At 45.2% G+C, this 27,976-nt stretch overlaps 1 protein-coding gene across 1 annotated transcript; it reads left to right on the plus strand.

Moving 5' to 3' along the window:
• Window positions 1–157: 157 nt before the first annotated feature.
• LOC138948239 (phosphatidylinositol polyphosphate 5-phosphatase type IV-like) lies at window positions 158–27,976 on the plus strand. Its single transcript, XM_070319757.1, has 12 exons — window positions 158–249; window positions 1,965–3,241; window positions 4,792–4,918; window positions 6,507–6,604; window positions 7,073–7,197; window positions 15,165–15,284; window positions 16,371–16,487; window positions 19,681–19,857; window positions 21,461–21,576; window positions 23,709–23,845; window positions 24,335–24,381; window positions 24,804–27,976. The coding sequence occupies exons 2-12, from the start codon at window positions 2,109–2,111 to the stop codon at window positions 24,872–24,874; spliced, it is 2,268 nt and encodes a 755-aa protein (XP_070175858.1). The 5' UTR covers window positions 158–249; window positions 1,965–2,108; the 3' UTR covers window positions 24,875–27,976.

Below are 27,976 nucleotides of genomic sequence, written 5' to 3' on the forward strand. Positions count from 1 at the left end.
TTGTTGTAAGATTTTAAAATAATATTTCTTCTTTACATTTTATGCATATCATCTGTGATTCTGCGACTTTGTTATTAATGTAGTTGAAATCCACGTTATAGCAACAGGATATGGTTTCATTTACGCTTTGTGCACGCATGCGCAGTGATTGAGGCATTCCGATTAGTTTACCTCAACGACTGAGACAGTGAAGGATTTTGCTGTCACAAAAATGACTTCTGTTACCACTTTGTTGTAAAACATGATACGGTAAGCTTTAATGTAACTGTCACTCTTTGTGTTAAAAATAAAGGCACCCAGTTTCTCACCCTGGAGTTGTCAAGTGACTGAGAAGTAGCTTGCAGACAAACAATTCAACTTTCCCTTTTGGACAGAACAGCACGGGACAAGTTTACCGGACACGTTTATCATGCCAACCGCATCCACTGTAGATAACATAGGTTTACCACCACACATATGCATACACCTTCGCGCATGTGTGGGAACAACACACACAGTGACACACACTGTATACAGACATTGTCATGAAGTGGATTTTAGTGTGAGTGAAGGATCGAGTTACTCTTCTGTATACGTGTTCTGCCCTATCTTATTACACTGACTATTCAATCTTCACACTAAAACACTCCAAACACAGAATTTTGGGAGGATGCAGACTTATTATTTCCTCACACAAATTATAACACAACATCAATACCAATTAACTTCTCGTCCACACCGTTCATACAATCTCTTTACAACCACTCCACACACTGTCATGATATAAAGAAATTATTTCAATAATTAATTACTGCACCAGGTAAAGTGTTGACAGACACTCACGAGTTTGTAACACGGCTCACTATATGTCGTCATTTACACCTCCTTGTGCCGCTGAATCCACGCAGACGATGAATTCCCAGAAACTCTCCTTATAGATGCCAACATGCACCCTTCACATTTCTCCCCGAGAAACACTTTCACCTTTCACGTTTCTCCCCGAGAAACACTTTCGCCATTAACGAAAGAACCGTCGTCTCTACGGCCGGTGATGATGGAGACTCCTCCGTCCAGCCATCTGCGCCGATGTGGTCTCTCTCTCCACCATCGTCACGCCTCTTCCGTGTGAGGTCCGTCCCTCGCTCACGCTCATGACCCCTCGTCATGGAAACTCCTAAAGAATTAACCCAAGTCTTAATACAACATTCTCTTAAACCATCTCCTCTTCCTAAACTAAAGTCATGTAACATCTCTCTCGTTCATTCTACATTCACATTCCGTCCACAGTCAATATCCAAACTATACTTCATCCATGAATCACTTAATCCACTACTGACACTACCATACATAATATCACTGTCTTAAACATAACATAAATGCGTAACAACAATTATGTTCAAGAATTTACCAACAAAAACCATAATACACTCACAACAAGAATTCTCTTAAAACTTCACACTAGACTTTAGTGCACTTTGTATACACTTACATTTACATTCCAGCTATGTATTCAAGCTTCAATAATATACAACATAATAAATCATTTACCTTAAGAGACCCGTCTCTTGAAAGAGTGTTTGTCCCCGACAAACTGGACAAACGCCAGACACCTTGCTCTGTCGAGCATCTGCAACGTTGTGACGTTATTAAACCCAGACCAGCTGCATTTCTCATAAACACAACTCATGTCAAACTATGGTTTTCTCATACAACACACGAAACCCGTGATATCGCTTCAAACGTGTCCTAGCATATCCCAATTCAATGTTGAGGGAGGTTAAAATCACGACGTGCTTCACATCACAAATATCCTACTCACATCTTTGTGACAGACATACACACACACACGGGGGTTCGTCAGTGTTGGTTGGCAGGTTGTAGCCCCTCTCTTTCTCTTTCTTTCTTTCTTTCTTTCTCTCACAGTCAAACACACGCACTGACATTAATAAACGAAGCATTTATATTTTTCGTTGTAATTTTTGCAGCAGGCTAGCCAGATAGTGGAGCGAGGGTCCACCTCTTGACATACCTCCTTGCACGAATTGTGCACCAACCAACAAAACCTGCCAGCTATTCTAACAGCAACAGTGTTCCACCATATTCCACACACCATTGTCGTTGCCACCACTATGGCGGCTGACAACGGGCAGGTCCCCACTCCAAGGGGCAGAACCAAGAAGAAAAGTGCGTTGACCAAACTCGTTGAACGAAAGAAGCGTCAGGTCGGGGCATCTGACGCGGAAAGTGAGTATGGTTCTCGTGTTTCCCTGCAGGGGAAGAACGAGAGTGTCATTCCGCTGGAACCGGAAGTGATTCTGCAGAAGAGATCGTCGACGGGTTCTGGCTGCATCCCCTGCAAATCTGCCGCAGTTCATGATACGGAAGACAAACCGCATCCGAAGCCTCGGCGGAACTCAAGGTCAGGGGAGGTAACAAAGTCCTCGGAGGAGAAAAGTGCAGGGAAGGGGCAGGGGGACAATAACAATGACTCACAGGCCTCCGGTAGGTCTGTGCCGACAGACTCCACCATTTACCGATTCCGGAACATGAGGATGGCAGCTGAGCTGCCAGAAACTAGTGACAGTAAATTGCAAGGACCCTTCGTTCCCAAGCCCCCCTCCACCCCTCGCACCCCCAGGTCAGCTGTGGTGAAGGGAGAAAAGAGGAATCACGAACCAGCGTCTTCAGGCGACGAGCGGGAGGTAAATCTCAAGAGACAAACACCGGGTGACGAAAACGGTGAAACGACCCAGGAAAACAGTAAACCTGTTGCGTCTCGGTCTAATCACGAGGGGTCGCCCAAAATGTCCGCCTCTCCGGTGAAATCGTCGACTGACGGGCGCGATGTGGGTGACCCGACCAACGAAACAATGGACCAGCTTCACAACCACTACCAGCTTTTGATGGACGCTGACAGCACACAAGACAGCCCTGTCAACGCCAGGGGTACTTCCTTCGGGTCTCAACCACTCGGCTCCACCGCCTCCACACCGCATTCGGGCCGTCTGGCACCGCTTCATGTGAAAAGCGCGCCTCCCCCCCTGAACACGGACATAGCGTCTCACGCACTGCGCACGGCGTACAAGACAGACCCCACTTACAAGCCGAGCAGCTCGAGCATGCTGGGACGCTTGAACAAGCCGCCGTCAGAGGGAGGTGTGGGGGGACGTGCCTTCAGTCATGGTCACTTGGGCTCGGACAACATGTCTTTGTCGTCCACTAGTGTCATGCCTGTCATCACGACGAAGGAGGCAAGGTCAAGGTCAGTGGTAGTTTGTATATGTAATGCATACTGTAAAACTAAAAGTGATCTTTCATTTTTATGAGGGGAGGGGGGAGACAGCATGAAGACTGGGGCCGGGGCTGAGTAGAGAAAAGTACTGCATTAGCTTTAAATTGTTAGTGTATAATTAAGAGTTGTGGAGGCCCTTCATGAAACAACACTAATTACAAAGTGTTAGCTTAATTCAAGAATGCAGAAGTTCCAAGCATAATTAGATTTATCATAAACCAGTAATTGACAGGGTATTCTTAAAAAAAAAAAAGTGCTTCAGCTCAACGAAAAATACTATAAGTTATTTTTACATTTAGTCAAGTTTTGACTAAATGTTTTAACATAGAGGGGGGAATCGAGACGAGGGTCGTGGTGTATGTGTGTGTGTGTGTGTGTGTGTGTGTGTGTGTGTGTGTGTGTGTGTGTGTTGGCCGTGCATGGCGAACACACACACACACACACACACAGACAGACAGACACAGACAGACAGACACAAGTCATATATATATAGATAGATATATGGCTGTTCAAGGTGCTTTCAATCTCAACACCTGCTGTACATCTCTGTACTCGTACAGTGTTGCTTCCACTGCTAGTATTATTTTCTTCGGCAAATTTGCTTCAAACACTTATGGCACATTTTGGAAGTTTAAGGCAGTTGTTGGCTTCCCCTTTCTCCCACTGTGAAAAATGTTTTGCAATTATGCTGAAAAGTGAAATGATGGCTGGGTTTTCTGTGATTTGAAAGCAGCTTCAGCGTTTGCTGGCTTCCGATCCAGAACAACATCACTGTATGATATCACTCATGCATGCAGATGTATGCTTCAGAAAGTAGAAATGAGTAGGCCTGTGGTCCATATCATTTTGATGGGGCATGGTATACATAACCGTATAATGTTAATTGTAGGGGCGGGGAAATAGCTCAGTCGGTAGCGGGGCTGGCTTCAAAACCAGTGGTCGCTATCGGCATGGGTTTGGGCCCTTGTTCAGCCAGGGATTTATTTCCCAGAGTCAACTTTGTATCTAGACTCTCCTCGGTGTTCGAACAACCCCATGTGCACGATAAAGAACCCAAGTTGACAGCGAAAGTCTCAGGGCTTTGAAACATGAATACACGGATGCCGGAAAAAGAATAAGAAAATGGGTAGCGCCGTCCTGTATGGCAGCTCACTTTTCCCAGGGAGGAAGCAGCCCGAATTTCCATAGACTCACAGGACTTTATGACAGGCACAGTGGCGTACTGTATGGCAGCTCACTTTTCCCAGGGAGGAAGCAGCCTGAATTTCCATAGACTCACAGGACATTATGACAGGCACAGTGGCGTACTGTATGGCAGCTCACTTTTCCCAGGGAGGAAGCAGCTTGAATTTCCATAGACTCACAGGACATTATGACAGGCACAGTGGCGTACTGTATGGCAGCTCACTTTTCCCAGGGAGGAAGCAGCTTGAATTTCCATAGACTCACAGGACATTATGACAGGCACAGTGGCGTAGTGGATAAGAAATGGGAATACCTTTACCTTTTTATTGTTGCAGGAGTTTCCTGGTGGGCAGTGTCAGCTCGGGCACCATGTCCATCCTGGGGGCGGAGGAGCTGGAGCGCTACTTCCCCGACCGCACGGCTCACGTCTTTGTCGGCTCGTGGAACATGAATGAACTCAAGGTAAGGAGCTAGAGCACTACTTCCCCGACCGCACGGCTCACGTCTTTGTCGGCTCGTGGAACATGAATGAACTCAAGGTAATGGGGTGCAGATTGACTGATTGACTCTCTGATCAACACTGATTTCATACTGGGCTGTGTGCGCAAATGCATGTACAGTTGAGTCCGGGTACAACGAATCTCAAGGGAGATACATTTTAGTTTGTTATATCAGCAATTCGCTGTAGAGTTTTCAACCCTATATGGCCTTAAGACAAGTTTTCCCACTCACCTTCAAATGATCGTCCCATCGTTCTTTCCTTGGACTTGGAGAGTACAATCTCTGCATGTTTTCAACAGCTTCATAATATAATCCATAGAGAGAGGCATAGTTCAAATGTTCACTTTACTGTCACAATTTTAGAAGTAAAATTTAAAAAGTCGTGTAAAAGCATGTACATGTACATTCTGATCAATCTCCGTGTCCGTCAAAAAAGACACTGCACACACTGACACTGCCGCGACACACGTACTAAGCTGTTTTGAAAAAGTCCAGAATGTTTGTCTGACGCTGCTCAGAACTGGCACACTTCTCCACTGTACACTCCAATTTGGAGATCATATCCAAGTCACAGACATCGCTGCACTTTGCCTGCAAATAGCGACGTAGGGTATTGGCAGCAACACGTGCTTCTGTGGCAGTTGGTGTTGGGAGCGGTTGTGGGTCAACACAGCGGCGGTGGCTGTTCCGTGCACCTCCCGCTGTTTGTTCAGAGTTCGCTCATCACGCGATGTGCACTTTGTGTTTGTGTATTTTTGTCTTTGGAGACAATTATTGACATCAGTTCGTTGTAGCCTTGTGACTTTTAGAGACAAAACGGCTTTGGGGCGATGAAAACGTGTTTGTTAAAAGAGGGGTTCGTTATGCAAATGAGTTCAAAAGGTTCTATGTAGTCGGAAAGTAACAAGTAAGAAATAGAAGGCTGTCTGCCGGGAAATCAATGGCAGTTTGTTAAAAGAGGGATTTCTTTATACCCAGGTTCGTTATAGCTGGATTCCATTGTATAGGCACACACACACACACAATCACACAAGCATGTACACACACTTCCAGAGACAAACACACACACACACACACACACAATCACACAAGCATGTACACACACTTCCAGAGACAAACACACACACACACACACAATCACACAAGCATGTACACACACTTCCAGAGACAAACACACACACACGCACGCACGCACACACACATACACACACAGACACACACACACACACACACACACACATGCACGCACGCACACATGCACACACACACATACACACACAGACACACACAGACATGCACACACACACATACACACACACACACACACACACACACACAGGGGAGAGAAAAAGAAAGAGATAGAAATGCAGCCCCATCTTTTTCTTTCCACACTGTCTTTCTACATTATTCCTGCTAATTAAAAAAAATTGCCAGAACAAACCCCCTTCCATGATGATTACAATGTTCACGTTTTTGGCACTTCTATCAGAAGGACTGCCACTGTGGTTATGTTTGCATGTAAAGAAAAAGATTTTACCTTGACTTGCAGAATTTGTCGACATCACTGAACGACTTCCTTCTCCCTGAGACGTCAGAGTACGTTCAGGACATGTACGTCATAGGTACTCAAGAAAATGAGCTGAACAAGTGAGCCTAATACATCCTATTCTGTCATGCATTTCACAGTACCTTGCATGTTGAGTTTAGCTATTTGAGTTGGGGAAAATTGTGCAGTGTATGGTTATTTCTCTTAATGTCAAGCATCATGTTTGAAAAGAAAAGTAGTTACCATTTGACCTTTCTGTTTTTACTCTTGACTCAGAAAATGGACATTATTTTGGTTGCACTTTTCTTATAAAAAAATCAACAGAATTTACAGCTCTGGCTTTTGTCTCAAACCTAACTTGGGGGGTAATTTGCTGGTATAATCTGCACTCACAATAACATAATCATCTTACATAATGATTTTACAAGCTCTTTGGAGGGAGGAAATTGACTTTAAATTGATGCATCGGTGTCACTGTAATGTGGTCTATATTTACAAGGGAGGTAACTAATTTTGTTAGGAATGCATGCAAACTCAGATCATCATATTTACACATTGTGTGTGTGCAGGAAAGGGTGGGAAACACGGCTGCAGGAGACGCTGGGTCCGTCTCACGTCCTCTACCACTCCGTGACCTTCGGCTGTCTGCATCTGGCTGTCTTCATACGCCGCGACCTCATCTGGTTCTGCTCAAGTCAGTACCTCTTTTGGCCTTGTACAGTGCTCAAGTCAGTACCTCTTTTGGCCTTGTACAGTGCTCAAGTCAGTACCTCTTTTGGCCTTGTACAGTGCTCAAGTCAGTACCTCTTTTGGCCTTGTACAGTGCTCAAGTCAGTACCTCTTTTGGCCTTGTACAGTGCTCAATTCAGTACCTCTTTTAGCCTTGTGCAGAGCTCAAGTCAGTACCTCTTTTGGCCTTGTACAGTGCTCAATTCAGTACCTCTTTTAGCCTTGTGCAGAGCTCAAGTCAGTACCTCTTTTGGCCTTGTACAGTGCTCACGTCAGTACCTCTCTTGGCCTTGTACAGTGCTCAAGTCAGTACCTCTTTTGGCCTTGTACAGTGCTCAAGTCAGTACCTTTTTTGGCCTTGTACAGTGCTCATTAAATATCATATTCTTACTCCGAATCACATTAGCATTGAGTCACCTGAGATGCTTATCACTGAAAAACGCTTACCCGGCTAAAGAATTTAAAGGGAAGCAACCCCATCACCAAAACGAAAGTGAAAGTAGCTTTGGTAATGGGCCAGCACACCGGGAGTTACCTCCCATACGGGTGTATGCCACGTCACTTCCTCTAGGAACACGTGCCTATTCTCATACGTCTTTTTCACCTCGGAGAGGACGGTTCACTTTTTGACGCTCTGTGGCTGACCTTGTGTGTTTGAGTGACACCCGCCGGCCACGTTACCCAGCTTTTCTGCTCGCCTTGCCTACAGTTTGGTGAGCTCGTTCCCGTTTGTTGTTGGTTGTTTGCGCTGTTTCGTTACTGTACGTTGTCCGTTTTTTACGGACTTGTGTGTCAGTGACTTGCGTGTTTCGCCATTTTGTTGTGTGAGTTAGTTAGCTAACTCGTGTGACTTTGCTAGTAGCTCTGCGTGCCCTCTTTCTGTTTGGGCAAGTGTAGTTTTAGTATTTTGTTGACGCGTAAGCGTGTGTGTTTACTGTGTTTTCAGTCGTTTAGACTTACGTTTCAGTAAATCTTTTTACTTTGCCACGTGTTGTTGACGTTCGTGTCAGTGTTTTGCGTGTCGCCATTTTGTTGTGTGAGTTAGTTTTCTAGCTCGTGTGACTTTGTTCGTAGCTCTCCGTGCCTCTGCTTTTTGTGGGGCAAGTTTAGCTATAGTATTTTGTAAACGCATTAGTGCGTGTGTTTACTGAATTTTCCAGTCGTTTAGACTTATGTTTCAGTAAATTTTTTCGCGTTGCCACGTGTTGTTGTCAACATGTCTGATTCAGACAAGCGCCGTGGCAAGTCGGACCCCAAGGGGAAAATTAAGCCTAAGTCTTCCTCTTCCAAAGCAACGTTACTTGTTACAGACCAAGAGCGTAACACTTTGTTGGCTGTACCAATTTCGGCGCCTAGCGCTGTTACTACTTCTGCTTCTTTTGCGGCGCCTAGCGCTACTGTTACTTCTGCACCTGTCTCTACATCGGAGACTTCGTCATCGTTGTTAGCACCTGGACAAGGTGCGTTGGTTTCCTCTCTGTTAAAGTCACTGGTTCCGGAAATCCGCAGCTTGGTGCAGGCAGAATTTCAGCGTTCCGTCGCCAGCAGTTCGGCGTTTCCGGCATCTGGCAGTGACGTCCGGGCATTGGCTTCCGTGTCTTTGTCCTCCACTTCCGGCTTGGAGCAGCGTCCTCCCTCTTCAGCGTCGGCTGGTAAGCAGAGCTGGTCCGATAGCCCTCGTGAGGCGCCTGGACGTTCTCCTTCGGGGGACAGCTCTTTCGCATCGGGTCACGACCGATACCTTGCTGATCTTTCATTTCCGGCGATAACCTACGAGGCCCCGGACTTGATCGAACAGCGGCGGCAGTCGGTTTCGACTGCCGCATTTCCGGCACTTGCCGGAAGTGATGATCCGTCCGCTCCGGCACGCTACGGCGGTCGCGGCAGGATGGAGTATTCACTGACTTCCGGTCCTTCCGGATCGCGAAGTCAATCAGTGCAGTCTTCACTTCCGCATTTTGCGGTTCCGTTGACTACACTTCCGGTTTCGGCCGGAAACGCTTCTTCCTCTTCTGGTGGTTCCTTCCGGATACCAGATAGTGGATTACAGCGTGCGCCTTCCGGCTTTCAAGCGCCTAGGCTTGAGCAGGCATCACTCCACTCAGTCGGGGGAGTGACGTCAGCTCATCCAGCTCCGGTTTTTGCGGATGGTCGTCCTGCTTACCCTTTACCTTCACAGGGTTTTGGGCGGCAGGATGACGTTAGTGCTCAGGCTTTTCCGGTTTCCGGTTTGCCAGGGCATGCTTCTGCTTCCGGAACTGGTGACTTCGGTCATGGTTCCACGTGTGACTATTCTGATGCTCCATCAGTGGTCAGCGAGGAGTCGCGGGGCGTGTTTCCGTCGAAGCTCAAGGCTGTTCTTGACGTCGCGGCGGAAGTAACGTCTCGTTATTTTCCTGAAGGGGTGGTGGCTGCGGACTCTTCCGCATCATTCGTTCCTTCTGCCATGGCGGACTTCCGGCCGGCACAGGAAGATGTTTCTTCCTTCCGGTTCGCCGAGTCTCCGTCAGTGGCTTACCAACTTTCGCATTCACTGGTTCGTCCAGCACATGCGGGGAGTGGTATTCGGCCAGTGCCTGTTCCGTTACTGCTTCCTTTTGGTCCAGTTCCGGAATCAGCTCAGCAGTGGGTGGCTTCAGCTGCCCAAGCCTCTTCCTTCGTGCCTACGGCCAATAGGAAGCTTGGCATGCCCAATCAGAGCCAGAGTTGGCTGGCGTCTTTTGCACTCCCTAGGGCTACCCTTCCGGTTTCCCGGGAATTGCTGCCTCTTCTGACTAAACCGATCAAGCGTGATTCGGTTTTGCCGGTTTCCGAGGCTTCCCTCCTCTCTGCTGAGGAGGTTGGACGTCGGCAGATCGAACTGTCCTCCATTGCGGAGACTCTCGTTCGGGCTCTGTCTCGGGCATTGACCGATTCGCTGGTTCCTTTCACTCTCAGTGAAGAACAGAATGCGGACGATGTCTCTGCGCTTTTGACCGCATTGGCCAAGGTCAATGAGGAACAATTGCGTCTTTCCTCCCTGCAGTACACCCAAGCGGTACTCTGCAGGAGGGATCTCTTCCTCTCGCAGTCCCAATTCACGGAACTGGCTACTAGGGAGACCTTGAGAGTCTCCCCGGTCTCAGAGGAGTCTCTCTTCTGTCCGCTGGCACTGGATGCCAGACAGAAGGAGATTCAGTCAAACAAGGACAGTCAGTTCCTTGACTACACTCTGAAGGGGGTGAAACAGTCTCAGCCTTCTAAACAGAAGCAGGCTCAGACATCGTCTAACCCCAAGCCAGCTCAGAAGCGGCAGGCTCCGCCGGCCGCTCGTGGTGGGAAGAAGAGGACGGCATCGGGGAGGGGGCGTGGCGGCTCTGGAAGTAAGCCACACCCCCAATGAAGCGCTCCCGATCTCACCTCCCTCCCGCCCTCCACCTTGGTGATGGCGGGAGGCCCCTCCCGGGCACTTTCTCGTTGGATGTCGGTAGTAGACAGCCAATGGATTGTGGGAGTGGTGAGATCGGGCTTCCGTCTACTCTGGCGGGAGGAAAAGGCGCCTCTTACCCGAGTGCCTCCGCGGTTCAAGCCCCCCTTCTCGCAGGAAGCACGTTCCGTCTTGCAGTCGGAAATTGCCTCCCTGGAGCAGAAGGGCGCGGTGGAGAGAGTTCGGGTCCACAGCTCCCTGGGATTTTACGGGCGTCTGTTCGCTGTTCCCAAAGCATCAGGAGGATGGCGTCCCGTGTTGGATTTATCTCTCCTCAATACTTTCTTGAGGGAGATAAAATTCAAGATGGAGACGCCAGCCTCTGTCCGAGACTCTCTCCGCCCAGGAGACTGGGTGACCTCGATCGATCTCACGGACGCATACTTTCACATTCTTATGCATCCGGCCGACCGGAAATGGCTTCGTTTCCGGTGGGGAGATCAGATCTACCAGTTTCGCGCACTCCCTTTCGGGCTGTCTCTCGCACCATGGATTTTCACCATGGTGGTGAGACAGGTCTGTGCACTGGTGAGGTCCCAGGGTATCCGTCTGCAGGCTTATCTGGACGACTGGCTCATCATGAACCAGTCCCAGAGCGGCTGTTCGCAGGATACCCTGACGGTTCTTCGAGAATCCAACTCGTTGGGGTTCTCGATCAACCGGGTAAAGTCGGAGCTGACCCCGTCACAGACATTCACTTATCTGGGGATGTCTTTCGACACGGTCGCTTGGACTGTCCAGCCTTCTCAGAGAAGGGTGGACAAGCTCCAAGCCCAGATTCGCTCCACTTTACCTCTCCTGATGGCTTCCATCCGCTCGCTCGCCTCCATCTTGGGGCAGATGGAGTCTATGGCTCTTCTGGTTTCACTGGGCCGGGTCCACAAACGTCCGCTTCAGTTCGCGCTGAAGCCGTTTGTGGACTCTCCTCTGGTGGACTGGGACGCCCTCATCCCTTTGCAGGGATGGTTCCAGTCTGCGACCCTTCCGTGGTTGGACACGGAGTGGGTCTGCAGAGGTGTTCCGATCGTCGTGCCCCTCCCCGACCTGGACCTCTTTACAGATGCGTCCAGGGAGGGTTGGGGGGCACATACAGATCTTCAGACTACTTCCGGTCTGTGGACGACGGAGCAGTCCTTGTGGCACATCAACTTGCTGGAGCTAGAGGCAGTTGCTCTAGCTCTGGCCAAGTTTCTGCCCTCCCTGTACGCCAAACATGTTCGTCTGTTTACAGACAACATGACAGTGGCGGCGTACATCAACAAGCAGGGAGGCTCGCGGTCCCCGTCTCTCTCGGAGAGGGCTTGCGAGATCCTGGTGTGGTGCTTTCAGCATCATATCACGATCTCGGCCAGGTACCTTCCAGGGAGGCTGAACACTTTGGCGGATGCGCTCAGTCGTTCCGGTACAGTGCTTCAGTCGGAGTGGACGATCACTCACGGGGCACTGCTTCGCCTTTGGGCCCAGGTCCAAAAGCCTCTGGTGGACCTTTTTGCCACAAGGTACTCAAAGAGGCTTCCGGTGTTCGTCTCGCCATTCCCGGACCCTCAGGCATGGCGAGTGAACGCTCTGGACTTTCCCTGGACGGGTCTGGAGGCGTACGCCTTTCCTCCCTTTCCGTTACTCAGCCGAGTAATCCGGAAAGCGGAGATGGAGGAGCCGGCCCTTCTTCGTTCTGCGGATTTTGAGCCTTTAAGCGAGGCCAGTCTGTTCAATGTCACTCGCAAAGCGCTGTTTCTCCTTTTGTTGGCTACGGCCCGACGGGGTAGCGAGGTCCACGCCCTGTCGGGTCAGCCTGGAGATATCTCCTTTGAGCCGGACGGTTCCGCATCTTTGCGTTTCCGGCCTGATTTCCTGGCCAAGAATCAGTCTCCGGGGCAGGCCTCTCCGCTGGTTAGAGTTAAGGCTCTGACCAGCGCGTTGGCCCCGGATGACCCCGATTCGGTCAATTGCCCTGTGAGGGCACTTCGTCTGTACTTAGCCCGGACTCAGCCGATTCGGTCTAGTTCTCAGAAGTTGTTGTTTATCTCTCTCCTTACTAGGCGCGAGAAAGATTTGTCGAAGGTAACGTTGGCCCGGTGGGTGTCCTCGCTCATCAAGCAGGCTTATGAGTGGAGTCGCACAAAGAGGGGGGGGGTTATGCCCTCCTTGCCACTTGACTCGGCCCGAGCCCATGAAACGAGGGCGTGGGCATCCTCTCTGGCAGTTCTGCGCTCCAGACGTCTAGAGGAGGTGCTGACAACTGCGTATTGGCGTTCCGAAGATGTTTTTATAAACTTTTATCTTCGGGACGTCACAGCTCTTCGACAGGATGGCTCCAGAGGCCTTCCAGCGCTCATAGCAGCAGGCCAGTTCCTGTCCAGAACTTGATGGTGAGTTTTGATTCATTTCTAGCCCACCGCCTTGTTGATGTTATCTGCTAATGTGATTCGGAGTAAGAATATGATATTTAATGGAAAATTTCCTAAATAAATTTTCATTTAATTAATATACTTACCCGAATCACATACTGTATTCCCTCCCACCTGCCCCGCTTATGGTTTTAAGATTTTTTAAAGCCGTATGAGAATAGGCACGTGTTCCTAGAGGAAGTGACGTGGCATACACCCGTATGGGAGGTAACTCCCGGTGTGCTGGCCCATTACCAAAGCTACTTTCACTTTCGTTTTGGTGATGGGGTTGCTTCCCTTTAAATTCTTTAGCCGGGTAAGCGTTTTTCAGTGATAAGCATCTCAGGTGACTCAATGCTAATGTGATTCGGGTAAGTATATTAATTAAATGAAAATTTATTTAGGAAATTTTCCAATTCAGTACCTCTTTTGGCCTTGTACAGTGCTCAAGTCAGTACCTCTTTTGGCCTTGTACAGTGCTCAAGTCAGTACCTCTTTTGGCCTTGTACAGTGCTCAAGTCAGTACCTCTTTTGGCCTTGTACAGTGCTCAAGTCAGTACCTCTTTTGGCCTTGTACAGTGCTCAATTCAGTACCTCTTTTGGCCTTGTACAGTGCTCAAGTCAGTACCTCTTTTGGCCTTGTACAGTGCTCAATTCAGTACCTCTTTTAGCCTTGTACAGTGCTCAAGTCAGTACCTCTTTTGGCCTTGTACAGTGCTCAAGTCAGTACCTCTTTTGGCCTTGTACAGTGCTCAAGTCAGTACCTCTTTTGGCCTTGTACAGTGCTCAAGTCAGTACCTCTTTTGGCCTTGTACAGTGCTCAATTCAGTACCTCTTTTGGCCTTGTACAGTGCTCAAGTCAGTACCTCTTTTGGCCTTGTACAGTGGATCAGTACCTCTTTTGGCCTTGTACAGTGGATCAGTACCTCTTTTGGCCTTGTACAGTGGATCAGTACCTCTTTTGGCCTTGTACAGTGGATCAGTACCTCCCTTTTAAGGCCCCCCACTTTAAGACTCCCTCCCTTTAAAGACCCTGTTGTCTCACATTTGTTGTTCAACGTGTGTACATGTACCCCCATTGTACCACTCCCTCCTTGTTACCACCTGGTATTCTCAGATTGTTTGAGGTCTTCAACAGGGGGGTCCTCTGTACCTCTTCTGGCCGTCTATACAAGTACCACATGAACAGCTTTGTCTCCACAGGACGTTTTGTTCAATTTCTGTGTAAGGTTGTACTCTTCTGGCCGTCTATACAAGCACCACATCAACAGCTTTGTCTCCACAGGACTTTTTGTTCAATTTCTGTGTAAGGTTGTACTCTTCTGGCCGTCTATACAAGCACCACATCAACAGCTTTGTCTCCACAGGACGTTTTGTTCAATTTCTGTGTAAGGTTGTACTCTTCTGGCCGTCTATACAAGCACCACATCAACAGCTTTGTCTCCACAGGACTTTTTGTTCAATCTCTGTGTAAGGTTGTACTCTTCTGGCCGTCTATACAAGCACCACATCAACAGCTTTGTCTCCACAGGACTTTTTGTTCAATTTCTGTGTAAGGTTGTACTGTGCTGGCCGTCTATACAAGTACCACATGAACAGCTTTGTCTCCACAGGACGTTTTGTTCAATTTCTGTGTAAGGTTGTACTCTTCTGGCCGTCTATACAAGCACCACATCAACAGCTTTGTCTCCACAGGACTTTTTGTTCAATTTCTGTGTAAGGTTGTACTCGCATTTTAATGAAGAAAGAAGCGTGTAGAGTGTTATGCGCTATGATCGGCTATTGTTGTGTGTGGAACAGCTTTGTCTGTCTTTATTTTTGCTTGTGAGTGTTCTTTTTTAATCATAATGCTAGGTTTGCAAGAACTCTCTAACTTTCTTTCTTTTGCCTAGTTTACCTTAAATACTTCTTGACTCGCCTGAGTAATCAGTGAGTCTTAGTAATGAGCAGGGTTGAGTTTGGGTCAAATAGTAGAAAACTGTCACTTTCTAGAGCAGCAAATCGTTTCTGATTTATATTACACATGGTGAATGCGAGTCGTATAAGCATCTGTTTTTCTTGTTTGAATATCGGCAACAGCACCGGAAGATGATGCTGTGTCACTGCGACCTGTTGCCATGGTGAAAACGAAGGGTGCCATAGGGATCAGCTTCACTCTCTTTGGGACGTCCTTCCTCTTCATCAACTGTCACCTCACTTGTGAGTTATGATGTGTAGTGTGTAGATTGTGTGGTGTGTGTATCAACTGTCACCTCACTTGTGAGTTATGATGTGTAGTGTGTAGATTGTGTGGTGTGTGTATCAACTGTCACCTCACTTGTGAGTTGTGATGTGCAGTGTGTAGATTGTGTATTGATTGTGTGGTGTGTGTATCAACTGTCACCTCACTTGTGAGTTGTGATGTGTAGTGTGTAGATTGTGTATTGATTGTGTGGTGTGTGTATCAACTGTCACCTCACTTGTAAGTTATAATGTGCAGTGTGTAGATTGTGTATTGATTGTGTGGTGTGTGTATCAACTGTCACCTCACTTGTGAGTTGTGATGTGTAGTGTGTAGATTGTGTATTGATTGTGTGGTGTGTGTATCAACTGTCACCTCACTTGTAAGTTATAATGTGTAGTGTGTAGGTTGTGTTTTCATTGTGTTCATTGTGTGGTGTGGTGTGGTGTGGTGTGGTGTGGTGTGTGTATCAACTGTCACCTCACTTGTGAGTTGTGATGTGTATGTAGTGTGTAGATTGTGTATTGATTGTGTGGTGTGTGTATCAACTGTCACCTCACTTGTAAGTTATAATGTGAAGTATCTCGCGATCAACTCGCAAGAAAAAATCTCACGATTGAATGGCATCAGTGTGAAACCAGCTGTACGGCCAATGTCAAGACGAATTCCACGCCTGGGGCAAGACAGTGGAACCCCCCTTTTGAGACCTCCTCCCTTTTGAGACCTCCTCCCTTTTAAGACCTCCTCCCTTTTAAGACCTCCTCCCTTTTGAGACCTCCTCCCTTTTGAGACCTCCTCCCTTTTAAGACCTCCTCCCTTTTAAGACCTCCTCCCTTTTAAGACCTCCTCCCTTTTAAGACCTCCTCCCTTTTGAGACCTCCTCCCTTTTGAGACCTCCTCCCTTTTGAGACCTTCTCCCGTTTAAGACCTCCTCCCTTTTAAGACCCTGTTTTCTCGGTCGTTTTGTTCTTTAACCTCTGTTAATTTACCCCCATAAAAATTCTGTATTGTGAATAAAGTGTACTTTGGCTTAAGTAAATCCATGTTGATGCTTGTTTTAACAGCTGACAGAAGCTCCAGCAAGAACAAGGTGCGGCTGTTGGACTACCACCGTGTCATACGAGAGCTACGTCTTCCTCGCAACGCTGCCGACAAGAATGCACACCCTGCCACAAAACTGCGTGAGTCCTAGTGTATTTAACTCTAGAGTGAAGCTATTTGAAGGTGTAACAGGCTGGTATTCTCATGAACTCGCATGTGATATAGAATTGTGTCGCAGCCTAAAGCAATGGCTGTTTGATCCCCTTTTCTGTGTGCCCTGCATGCACAGAGCAATCCCTGAAGCTCCTAACTCTGGGCCAGAGTTGACATCTTTCACATAAAACCAACATTAGAAGTGAGTATATTATTTCAACATAACCCCAACAAAATGAATGTGTTCACTTTTTGGCAGCAGCCTGGAAGTTTGCATTCAGAGAGATAGAGAGGGAGGGACGGAGGGAGCGACAGAGACAGACAGAAAGATAGAGACAGAAACAGAGAGGCAGAGAGGGAGAATAGAGAGACAGAGAGACAGACAGAGAGACAGATACAGACATGTCGATGGGTTAAAACCAGAACCATCTAACTGGATTTCCACCATTTTGAGAAATGGCCACTTGAAGATTTCAACCCCTTATAAAAAATAGTAAACACAGGATTGTAGCCCTCATATTTTACACACTTGACTTAGAGGAAACACTGGTCATGCACACTAGTAATCAATTTAATTGAACAACTTTTTCATATGCAAAAAAGGTATAATTTGTTCTGCTTCCAGAATACACTCCTGCTCTTTTCTCAGTTCTGGAGCTAGAAAAGCCCAGTGCACCATAGCTGCTTCTGACTTCCACACATACCCCACTGTGGCCTGTGCTACAGCAGTCAGAAGCAGCCTCCTCACACATAGCATGTTCTGCTTCCAAGCAAAGCTTATACTGTACATTAGTTCAAATCGTTTTTCAAAGTTTATTACCGTCATAAACAAACAAATGTCAAGTCACTTGCAAAAATATCATCAAGGACTCATGTATTCATTCATTGTGTGGCCTAATGAACGCAACACGCATAAATAAAAATTAAATTGCCGGTACTTTTCATAGCGAAAAAAAACCACATAACAAAAACAACACACACACAAAACTCTCTCTGAAATCATTATACTTTTTTTTTATTGTGTTTTTCAAGAAATCCCAACGATAATCTTATGTTGTATCAGCTCATATCGTTTTGCGTTACGCACAAAACTACACACCCAATAACACTAACAACAAACCAAACGAACAAAGCAGCAAACAAGCAAGCAAACAAACAAATAAACACAAGGCTGAAGGCGCATTTTAACCACACAATGCAAATGGTAACAAAATCACGAGCTTTAGATCCTGACTGCATGCTACTCTGTTCATTATCAAGAAAACAAATTGGCATTCTTACCTTTTGTTGTACTTTCCTCTTCACAAAAATGTTGTGCACAAAGGTCGAAATAAATAATACACATTTTGCACTTTTAACAGTCGACCTCCTGTACTGCTTTTGTCTTAGCCGTTTGACCAGTTATTCCTGTGTAACATTCATCTCTGAGTGTCTTCGCTTTTCGAACACACCTTTTCTCGTAGTCCCGGGTTGCAGAGTCTTTAAGTTCGGCTGAACTTCTTCTCATGAGGTGTCACATAGGATGCTTCCTTCATCGATGACAGAATTTTCTTTGTTGGGGTTCCATAAACAGATGGAAGAGATGCTGTGGTAGTTTCACCTAAAGGAGCAGTGTCTGACATATATACTACAAGCTGATGTGAATACACCTACAGGGTAACAGAAACTGTGGAAGCACACACAGGAGAAAGATGTACAGGAGTTGGGTAGCTTGATTCATTTTTGAGGGGTGGAATCACAATCAGCAAGTATTGGAGTTGATGCATGACTCGAACAGGAGGATAACCCCCATTCACCATGTTCTCAAAAGGATCTTCGATTGAAGAAACAGCACAATCGTCATATTTTGGGGTAGATTTTGCCAATGGAGACGCATCAAAGTCATCAGGTTTCACTTTTAGCATTGGCAGAAAGGAGATTATGCAACCGTAATCCGTGAATCCGAAGGACAGTCTCCTGAAATGCATGGTGCTTCTTACTTGCCTGGACGGCCTGATGATTCATCTCCTTTCAAACAGCGTCTGCAAAAGACATGGATACTATGAATGTTATCTCCTTTGAACAGGCAATTACTACATGTACTTCTATTTTAAAATTATTAACCGATAATAAAAAAAGGTAATTGCCTCCGTATTATCGCTTCTGCATTAAAACTTTGGATAGTTTTCGTGTTTCTATTCACACAAACAAATGAAACATTAGTACTTGATTACACTCTGACCACTCATGCTCATCAGTTTGACATTGTGATAACCTCTGAATAACAAAATATATTAGAGTCAATTAAACTGACAAAATCCATCAACCAAATCATTCATCTATCCATCTTTACAAGCATACACAAATACTGTAAACACTCACTTACATTTTTTTATTTTTTAACAAACACTAAAGAGCTGCATGGATACACTACAACATTAAGGCAGGAGCACATGCACACACCGTCACACACACACACACACACACACTAACACAAACAAACACACACGCGCGCAAGAACATTCACGCTGAAACAAACACATTTACCTGCCTGTGTTTTACAATTAGGAAAACAAAACACAAAAAGCTAGGAATCAGTTTGCAGATACAGGATTTAGACTGAATCAGAAGGTTAATCCCCTATATATTTAAAAAAGGAATCTGAATTTCAGCTTTTATGGTCTGTTCAAATGGGGAAAAACATAATACTTGAAGATACTCACTTATCTGGCTGCGCTGTGAACAGGAAAAATGACTGTGACACAGCAAGCAGAAGAGGTCAGGTGACGATGGCTGCATCTGGCTCGCAGTGAAACACTCCCCTTTCCCCACAGGCCTCAGTAGCAGAACAGACTAAACTGAACTTAGCACGTTCTGCTTCCAACCTGGATGGAGTTAGAGGGTTCTGCTTCCAAGATGAGCAGGAGAAATGCTTGGAGCCAGAACAAATTATGACTTATAAATACGCAATTATGCAAGATTTTCAAGAATCCTTTACAGAAAGTGAGAATCATGTTACCATAAGTCAAATAACTATAAAGTTGCAAAACAGGTTATTTTGAGGTAATTGGTTCTGGTTTTAGCCCATCGATGTATAAAGAACAGAGGGAGATCGAGAGAGAGCCCTGCAGGATTGTGAGCGGGATGTATTATGATCATGTATGATTTCCAAGCCTTGTCATTTCTAACTGTACTGTTCAGCGGATGTGACAGCCCGCTTTGACTGCGTGTTCTGGTGTGGAGACCTCAACTTTCGCCTGGAACGTCGGCGCACAGCCGTGGAGGGCAAGGTGAGCCAGATGACGGACACGGCCAACAACTTCCCACACTTCGAGGAGCTGCTCGGGGGAGACCAGCTTTCCAAGTACATCACCGAAGGTCAGAATGTGATGGGTTCTTTGTGGAAAACTAAGTTTATTAATGAAACACATTAAAGGCATATGTACGCGCTCCCGTGTTTACAAACAAAGTGTAGTTTGCCCATAATCGATGTCAAACGCACCATAAGACCATATAATGACGATACGTCGCCATGCTTGTTCTAGCCTCTGAAAAAGTGAGGATGTCAACAAAGCCGCGGTGTTAGCTCCCTTGCATCAACGTTACATGTGTTGCCAAATCTATAAATAGGACGATCCAGATCAAAATGAAAATTAACATATCTCAACATTGAAGGGGTCCTAGACCACAATAGGGAGATTCAAGAGACAGCACGTTTCGTTTTGCAGCTCGTTTCGTTTGGTGAATGAGTCACCCCGCGAAACGGAACGTGAAACGAGACGGCATAGGCCACAGACAAGATTTAGATGTATTCACGTTTCGTTTCGGAATGAAGGAAGGGCGATAAATCTTCAAGTGAAATTATCACGTCTGTCCTCGATCAGAATGGGGAAAAAAAACCCTAGGAGGTGGTCCAGAATCGGGCATACTTTGATTATTTTCAGTCCAAATAAATCACACAGACTTTGTTTATACAAAATCACATACGAAGCCAGAATAAAAATTCGATGCGATGACCTACTTCTGCTTCGCCATTTGCTTTCTTCACCATGAAGTTGGATAAAAGTACCAGGATCAGCACCCTTCAAAATATTTCAGTTCACAACAGTTGTCTACCTCCAATGAACACATTCTCAGCGCTGAAAGACTGTGAAAGGGTTGATGAATCTAGCAATGCATAAAATGGCCAACAAATAAAACTGTTAGTGTGCAAAAATACTCACAAAAGTTGACGAAATATTGTTCGTTTTTTGGGGGTGGAAAACGTGACTGCGTTTTGACGTTCCACGTTCCGTTTCAGTTGACCTTCACCTTTCCAGCGAGAGACTCCCGAAATGATGACGTTTACCACGACTTCAAAACGAAACGTCCCGACGTTTCGTTTATTAAATCTCCGTAATATTTTGCAGGGAACTTAATTTAGCATGTCTCCAGCTGTTGGTAAAGCAATTAGCGTGTATAGTCATCGAGTACATATGCCTTTAAGCTCATTGTAGCGGGGAGGGGGGGGGGGGGGGGGGGGGGTGAGGTGATATGCTGAAGAGAGGATGTATAGTTAACTATGGAACACACAAATCATTTTGAATAAAATGGCATGCTTACTGAATTGGTTAACCCTTATTCCCCCCGAGTGCCTGCTTGAGTAGATGCCTGAAATACCTGCCAGCACAATGATACCTGTGACAAATACCTGTTTCAAACTCTACTGGCTTCCTGTGATGTCTGAGCATTTTTAATTTCAGAAAATTTGCACTATCGTTACTTTGCTACGATTTTTCACGTTTGAAATCGAGTAACTTTCCATGCCATGGGGGTATATATTTGGGCTAGTGTGCACACAAAAAGGGAGGAAGAGATATATAAAGGTATTGAGAATCTTCAGGCTTGAAGGTTGATGTCTTAACCTGATTGCTGCACACATCATGTTAATGTTAATGTTAATGTTAATGTTAATGTTAATGTTTGGTTTGGTTTTGTGCAGGAAAAATCTTTGAGGGTTTTCAGGAAGGAAGGATCAACTTTCAGCCCACATTCAAGTTTGACATCAACACCGATAAATACGACTCCTCTTCCAAAATGAGAATACCCTCCTATACTGTGAGTAATACCAAGGATTGGGATTGACTTCATCGTGCTTGCTCTTGCACTGTGCTGCCCTACAGTGTGTAGACGGGGCAAAATGTTGCCACTTTTTTTGAAGTGTACGTCAGTTGTTAACTTTCACCGTGCTTCCTGGGTTGTGGACGACCCAGAGCCTTACAAAATTGTCTGTATCTCTAAAACTATTGGGCAGACCGGCACGGTAGGCCTAGTGGTAAGGCGTCCGCCCCGTGATCGGGAGGTCGTGGGTTCGAACCCCGGCCGGGTCATACCTAAGACTTTAAAATTGGCAATCTAGTGGCTGCTCCGCCTGGCGTCTGGCATTATGGGGTTAGTGCTAGGACTGGTTGGTCCGGTGTCAGTATAATGTGACTGGGTGAGACATGAAGCCTGTGCTGCGACTTCTGTCTTGTGTGTGGCGCACGTTATATGTCAAAGCAGCACCGCCCTGATATGGCCCTTCGTGGTCGGCTGGGCGTTAAGCAAAACAAACAAACAAACAAATAAAACTATTGGGAGTTTTTTGATTGAGACTTCATGTAATCCTCAAACACCATAGGACGCACTCATTGAAGGATTATCTTTGTAAACAAACAAATAAACAATGACGTCATTTGGACTGGACAGTCCGGATGATGTTGGTCGTGGGCGACCCATATGGACGAAAAGAAAGATTTGACGATGTTTATCCTCATTCGGATGGTGTGGGCCGTGTACGACCCACTCTCTGCAAAGAGGTAGTAAAGAGTTGAATCCTTCTTCTAAAGTATGGGTTGTTGACGACCCGCATTATCCAGACTGTGTAGTCCAAAGTGTGATCCGTGGAAGGTTAAAGGCCCACTCTTCATCTCACCGTCTCAGGGACCAAATGCATAACCCCAACATTGCAGCCTTATGTTCTGACGTCACGGCACTAAAGTCGGTGGGCTCCATAAAGTCTCTTATTTTGAATGCATAAATCGCGTATAGAGCCGGAATGGATACTGTTTTCAAACCAAGAGGAAGCCGATAGAAGACGAAAGCAAAGTATTATCGGGAGAGGGGATTTCCAAACTGTCTGTGGCAAATGGTGTAAAACTGACCAGTGAAGCATCACAGCAAAAGCAAACCAAAGCTTGACGCATGCGCAGATACACAGAATGACCGGGAATCCCTTCCACTATGTACGTGTTAAAAATAGAGTCGCTCATAGCTATTGCAGGCGCTAGTTGGCCTCAAGCATGCGGGCCGTGAAGTTCAATAGTGGGTTTCATAGCTATGGGCACCATAGCGCTATGAAATTCATAAAGTATGTGCAGGCTATGCATTTGATCCCAGGTCTAGCGAGGGTTTCACAAAGGATAAGACCATCCCTCCTCCTGGCCACACAGCAGTAATGAACAGCATGGGTGCCCTCTGTGCACACTGATAGGGTTTCACAAAGGATAAGACCATCCCTCCTCCTGGCCACACAGCAACAATGAACAGCATGGGTGCCCTGTGTGCACACTGATAGGGTTTCACAAAGGATAAGACCATCCCTCCTCCTGGCCACACAGCAGTAATGAACAGCATGGGTGCCCTGTGTGCACACTGATAGGTGTTTGTAAAGAATTCAGTTTGTAAAGGAACTGGTGTCTTTTGGGGAAATTAATTGATGAAAAGAATCCAACCCAGCACAGCAAGTGGAGGAATGGTCTTATCCCGTTAGAGCCTGGCCAGATCCCAGACACTTGGTGAGGCCAACTCACAGTTCTCACACGGCGGATTGGGCCTTTAAATGTTTCAGTGAACTTCTAGGTTGAAGAAATGACACTTCATAGTAAGTGTTCCAACTTATGTGAAAAATAATATTTTTGAATGTACAAGCAACTTCACTTCAATGTCATGAATAGACTCTATATTGTATGCAGAGACTTATACAGGAGACATTATGTGTGTTTGCGCAAGCGCGTGTGTTTGTGTACATGCATGCGTGTCTGTGTGTGTGCATGTCTGTGTGTGTGCACAAATGTGCGTGGGTGTGTGCGTGTGTGCGTGTTTGTATTATCATAGTCGTTCACCTCTATCATAACGCTGCGTTTATTCCATTTCAATAAAAAAAAAGGCTGTTTCCTATTGTTGAGCGTGTTTGTTTGTATGGTTTGCAGGACAGAGTATTATTCCGGTCGAGGAAAAAGAATCACATATCGTGTCTACTCTACGATGCCGTCATGAACATCAAGGTGTCTGATCACAGAGCTGTCTACGCTTTCTTCGAGGTCGTACTGCGACCTGGAAGGGACAAGTCAGTACTTTGGTTGATTTCCAACAATGTTCTGTACCATCTGTATTTCTCAATGTTTGTTTGTGTGTCTGTCCATCTCTGTGTGTACAAAGTAAAAAACCCACTTCAAAGCACATGTCTTATACCACTTGAAATGAACCATACTTAAAAAATGTGCAGCTGTTTCAAAATTATTAACATACTAGTGCTTTTTCACAGCGCATGAATTTCCGTACTATTTCAAGCCTTTCATGTCTTAGTTCATTCTTAATGACCCATACTCCAAATTTAAAAAAATCGTTTAGGTGTCAATGTACTTGTGAGTATTTTTTGGCATCAAAACTGAACATCGCATCAACTTACCATCCTTTGTTTTACCCATATATCCTAGTCATAATACAGCTTTTTCAAAACATACAAGTGCTTCAATGCAGCGCTTTTTAATTTTGTCCTTGGAGGTTTGAGATCTAATGAGATCTAATGAGATCTATGTTTTTGTTCTATTTGCAGTATACATATGTGCGCGGGTCAGTTTGATCGAGATGTCTACTTGGAAGGTAATTTGGTCTGATTTTAATTTACTTTTTCATTTCTTATTTTATGATCTTTAAATGATGTTGTTTAACATATTGGGTGTCCCAGAACATCATGAAAGTATATGTATCTGCGAAACTACAGTATGTGGAGGTTTTGTTTAACCTTCTCTGTGTTGTTTCCAGCTAACATGATGTGATGAAGATTGAAGATGATTCTCTGTGTGTTAATGTTTCCAGCTAACATGATGTGATGAAGATTGAAGATGATTCTCTGTGTGTTAATGTTTCCAGCTAACATGATGTGATGAAGATTGAAGATGATTCTCTGTGTTGTTTCCAGCTAACATGATGTGATGAAGATTGAAGATGATTCTCTGTGTGTTAATGTTTCCAGCTAACATGATGTGGTAAAGATTGAAGATGATTCTGTGTGTTGTTTCCAGCTAACAAGCGACGAGCCCAAGCACAGCTCAACAAAGGGCAGAAGAACAGCAGTGTCTGTGCCGTCCAATGACAATGACTGCCTCGTCATGACAACCAGCCCCTCATCGTCATGACATCATCACTCACCAGCGTTGTCAGTGTCACATAGCGTCATTCCACAGTGACAACAACTGCCACGTCATGACAACCTGAACTCCTCATCGTAATGACACTAAAACTCGACCATCAGCATTGTCAGTGTCATATGACAATGCCTGTCACATGACACCATGCAAGCCCTTCGTGTAAAAATGTGTCAATAGAAAGGTTCTATGGTGTTTGAAGATTACACGAAGTCTCAATCCAAAACTCTCAATAAATGTAGAGATACAGACATATTTGTGCGGCTCAGGGTCGTCCACGACCCAGGAAGCACGGTGAAGGTTGATTTTGTTTCTAATATGTTAGCGTTTTGCTATGATTGGTGCGCGCACCGGTATTTGATAGTATTGTTTAGTGACATGCACAAGGGGAGAGAACGAGAGAGATTGTGTGTGTGTGTGTGTGTGTGTGTGTGTGAGTGTGTGATGTAAAGAGGGATGCTACTACACTGTGTGAGGTGACAATATTCAGCATTAGCAGGAGGAAGATTTATTTGTTCACGGACCTTCACAACGATGACGCTAATTCAAAGTGTAATGAACTCATAAGGTCATGGTAAATTTTGTTGTGGTGTGTTCACAAGGCTCTGACTTGCTGTGACATCAGTGAAACTGTGATTATAATTGTGATACAAATAATTAAGGAATTAAACGAGATGCATGCCTATGGTATACTTCTTTTATTTTAATTGCTTCCTCTACATGTATATAATATTTCCAAAAGTAGTTCTTTCAACAGCAAAATAATTTAAAGCGTTTATACATTTTATAAGCGTTTATAGGTTTTACAGATTTGCAGTCCTCTAGTCTAATCTGCAAAAACGTGTTTTGAGTAATTCGTCATTTGTTGTGCTTCATTCATGGAGAAGTAAGATGAACCTGACAATTTACATTTAACCTTCACTCATGTATGACTGGGAAACTGACAAAAGTGACTGGCACTGTTAGGAGTTGTTGCTTGAGACTTGTGGCGTTACTCCAGGTACTTGGCAAACACCATAAGGTCCCCCTCCTGGCGACATTTCAAGCAGTCACAATGCAAAACACAACAAAACGCATGCAGGAGAAGGGTAGCGCGATTCTGTTGCTTCAAGCTATCCCCAGGTATAGCAGCCTAAATTTCTCTGAGGGGAATTCCCTTTAAGGACAATTAAATACACCAATCACATTGGGTTAACAAACATTGACATTATTTGAGAGAATTCCATTTAAGGGCAATTAGATACACCAAGGATCGTATGCAAGACAGTACGACTGCATGTCGTACGACAAGCACCCCAAAGTTTGATAGCTCTCTCGGTCCGACAACTTTCGTCGTACTGCCGAATTCACAGGCATCGGACAGCCTCCCCGATATAGCTAGGGGGGCGGATTCCCTTGTTTACGGTCGCTCTGGCCATGATGATCCAGAGGTCATAGACTATTTTTGTTGCGAGATTTGTTTTCACAGAACTTATTTTAGAACTAGTTGTGCTATAAAACAGTCTGTCCTATACTCCTAGCTCTTATCATGTTCAGGCTAGTGTCCCGCTAACTTGTAAACTCTGATATTCTTCACAAGTATGTTTTATTGCCAAGTTTGCATGTTGTTTAGGTTACACACACATTGCATGTTCTGTATGTTGTGCAAATAGTTTTAAACATGTGACGGGTAGAAGCAGTTTGTGATTGGATTGAATTATGAAACTTGAGATTATTCTGTCGTGATTGGATGTGCCAGCAGCATGTGTAGATAGTATTAGATAGGGCAATGTGGAAAATACTGTGATATGTTTGGTGTCATGAGGTATGGAAAAATCTATATTTATTTATTAAAATTCGCATATTCAAAAGTATACTGGATGAAAGTGTGGTTTTGTTTTTGATTGTGGAGAGGGAGTGTCATTTTCCCTGAACAATGCAAATCACACACACACACCTTAATAAAAAATTAAGTAGACGTGCAATACCAAGGCACTGCATACCCGCAGTGAAGGACAAATCGCCTCAGTATATTATCTCTCTCTCTCTCTCTCTTCCCAAGTACAACCAATAGTACAGTATGGTGCTGAGATATGGGGACTGGATAAGGCTGCTCTGCAGTGTGAAAAAGTCCATTTATTTGCACTGAAGAAGTTCTTAGGAGTTCGAATGCGAACACCTAATGATCTTGTATATGGCGAGAGATATCCGATATATTTGAATTCTATTTTAAGATGCATTAGCTACTGGTTGAAATTGTTAAAGATGGAGGCGCACAGACTTCCTCGTAAATCCTATGAAATGTTGTATAAAATGGATGAAAGTGGTAAAACGAACTGGGCCTCAGGTGTCCGTTGTAAATTGTATGAGTACGGTTTTGGTTTTGTGTGGTGGAATCAGGGCGTTGTTAATGAAAAATATTTTTTGCGTGTTTTTAGGGAAAGGTTGGTCGATTGCAGATGGCAAGAGTGGGATTATCATATACAAAATAGTGATAGATTTGCTGTTTATCGGACATTTTGTACTGTACATGACATTAAACCCTATCTTTTGTCGAATATGGATAGGCATTTAAAGTTTATTATGACCAGGTTTCGATTCGGCATTTCAGAAATTGCAGTGCATGCTTACCGATATAGAAAACATAATGCCGATGATTTGATGTGTCCTCTTTGTAAACAAAACCAAGAAGATGAAGTCCATTTTGTTTTGTGTTGTCCATACTATAACAAATTAAGAGAAAATTTGATCCCATTTAAATATTATAAGAACCCAAGCATTTTCCGACTCAGCTTGCTTTTAGCATCACCTCAAGAAACTGTTGTCCGAAATGTATCCCTGTATTTGTATAAAGCCTTTAAATTAAGAGATGTTGTAACCTCCTAGTTAAATGCCGTGTAATGTATGTGTTGTGCGATTATTATGTTGTACCTTTTTTGTGTGCACCTGTTGAGTTTAATTTATATCAAACACTGTACATATTGTAGTTTCTTTGTTTATATGCAATGTGAACCGTTTGTTCACACCCCTTCATAAGGGGCTATGGCCTATTGTACCCAATATTGACGGAC

The sequence above is a fragment of the Littorina saxatilis genome, linkage group LG15 (assembly GCF_037325665.1).
Source record: "Littorina saxatilis isolate snail1 linkage group LG15, US_GU_Lsax_2.0, whole genome shotgun sequence".
Classification (NCBI taxonomy): Eukaryota; Metazoa; Mollusca; class Gastropoda; order Littorinimorpha; family Littorinidae; genus Littorina; species Littorina saxatilis.

What these genes read in the sequence shown, in the direction of transcription:
- LOC138948239 (XM_070319757.1), top strand. Translation starts at nt 2,109, where the DNA reads ATGGCGGCTGACAACGGGCAGGTCCCCACTCCAAGGGGCAGAACCAAG. An exon ending in TTCCAAGTACATCACCGAAG is followed by an intron (nt 19,858 to 21,460) that starts GTCAGAATGTGA and finishes GGTTTTGTGCAG; the next exon opens with GAAAAATCTTTGAGGGTTTT. An exon ending in TGAGAATACCCTCCTATACT is followed by an intron (nt 21,577 to 23,708) that starts GTGAGTAATACC and finishes TATGGTTTGCAG; the next exon opens with GACAGAGTATTATTCCGGTC.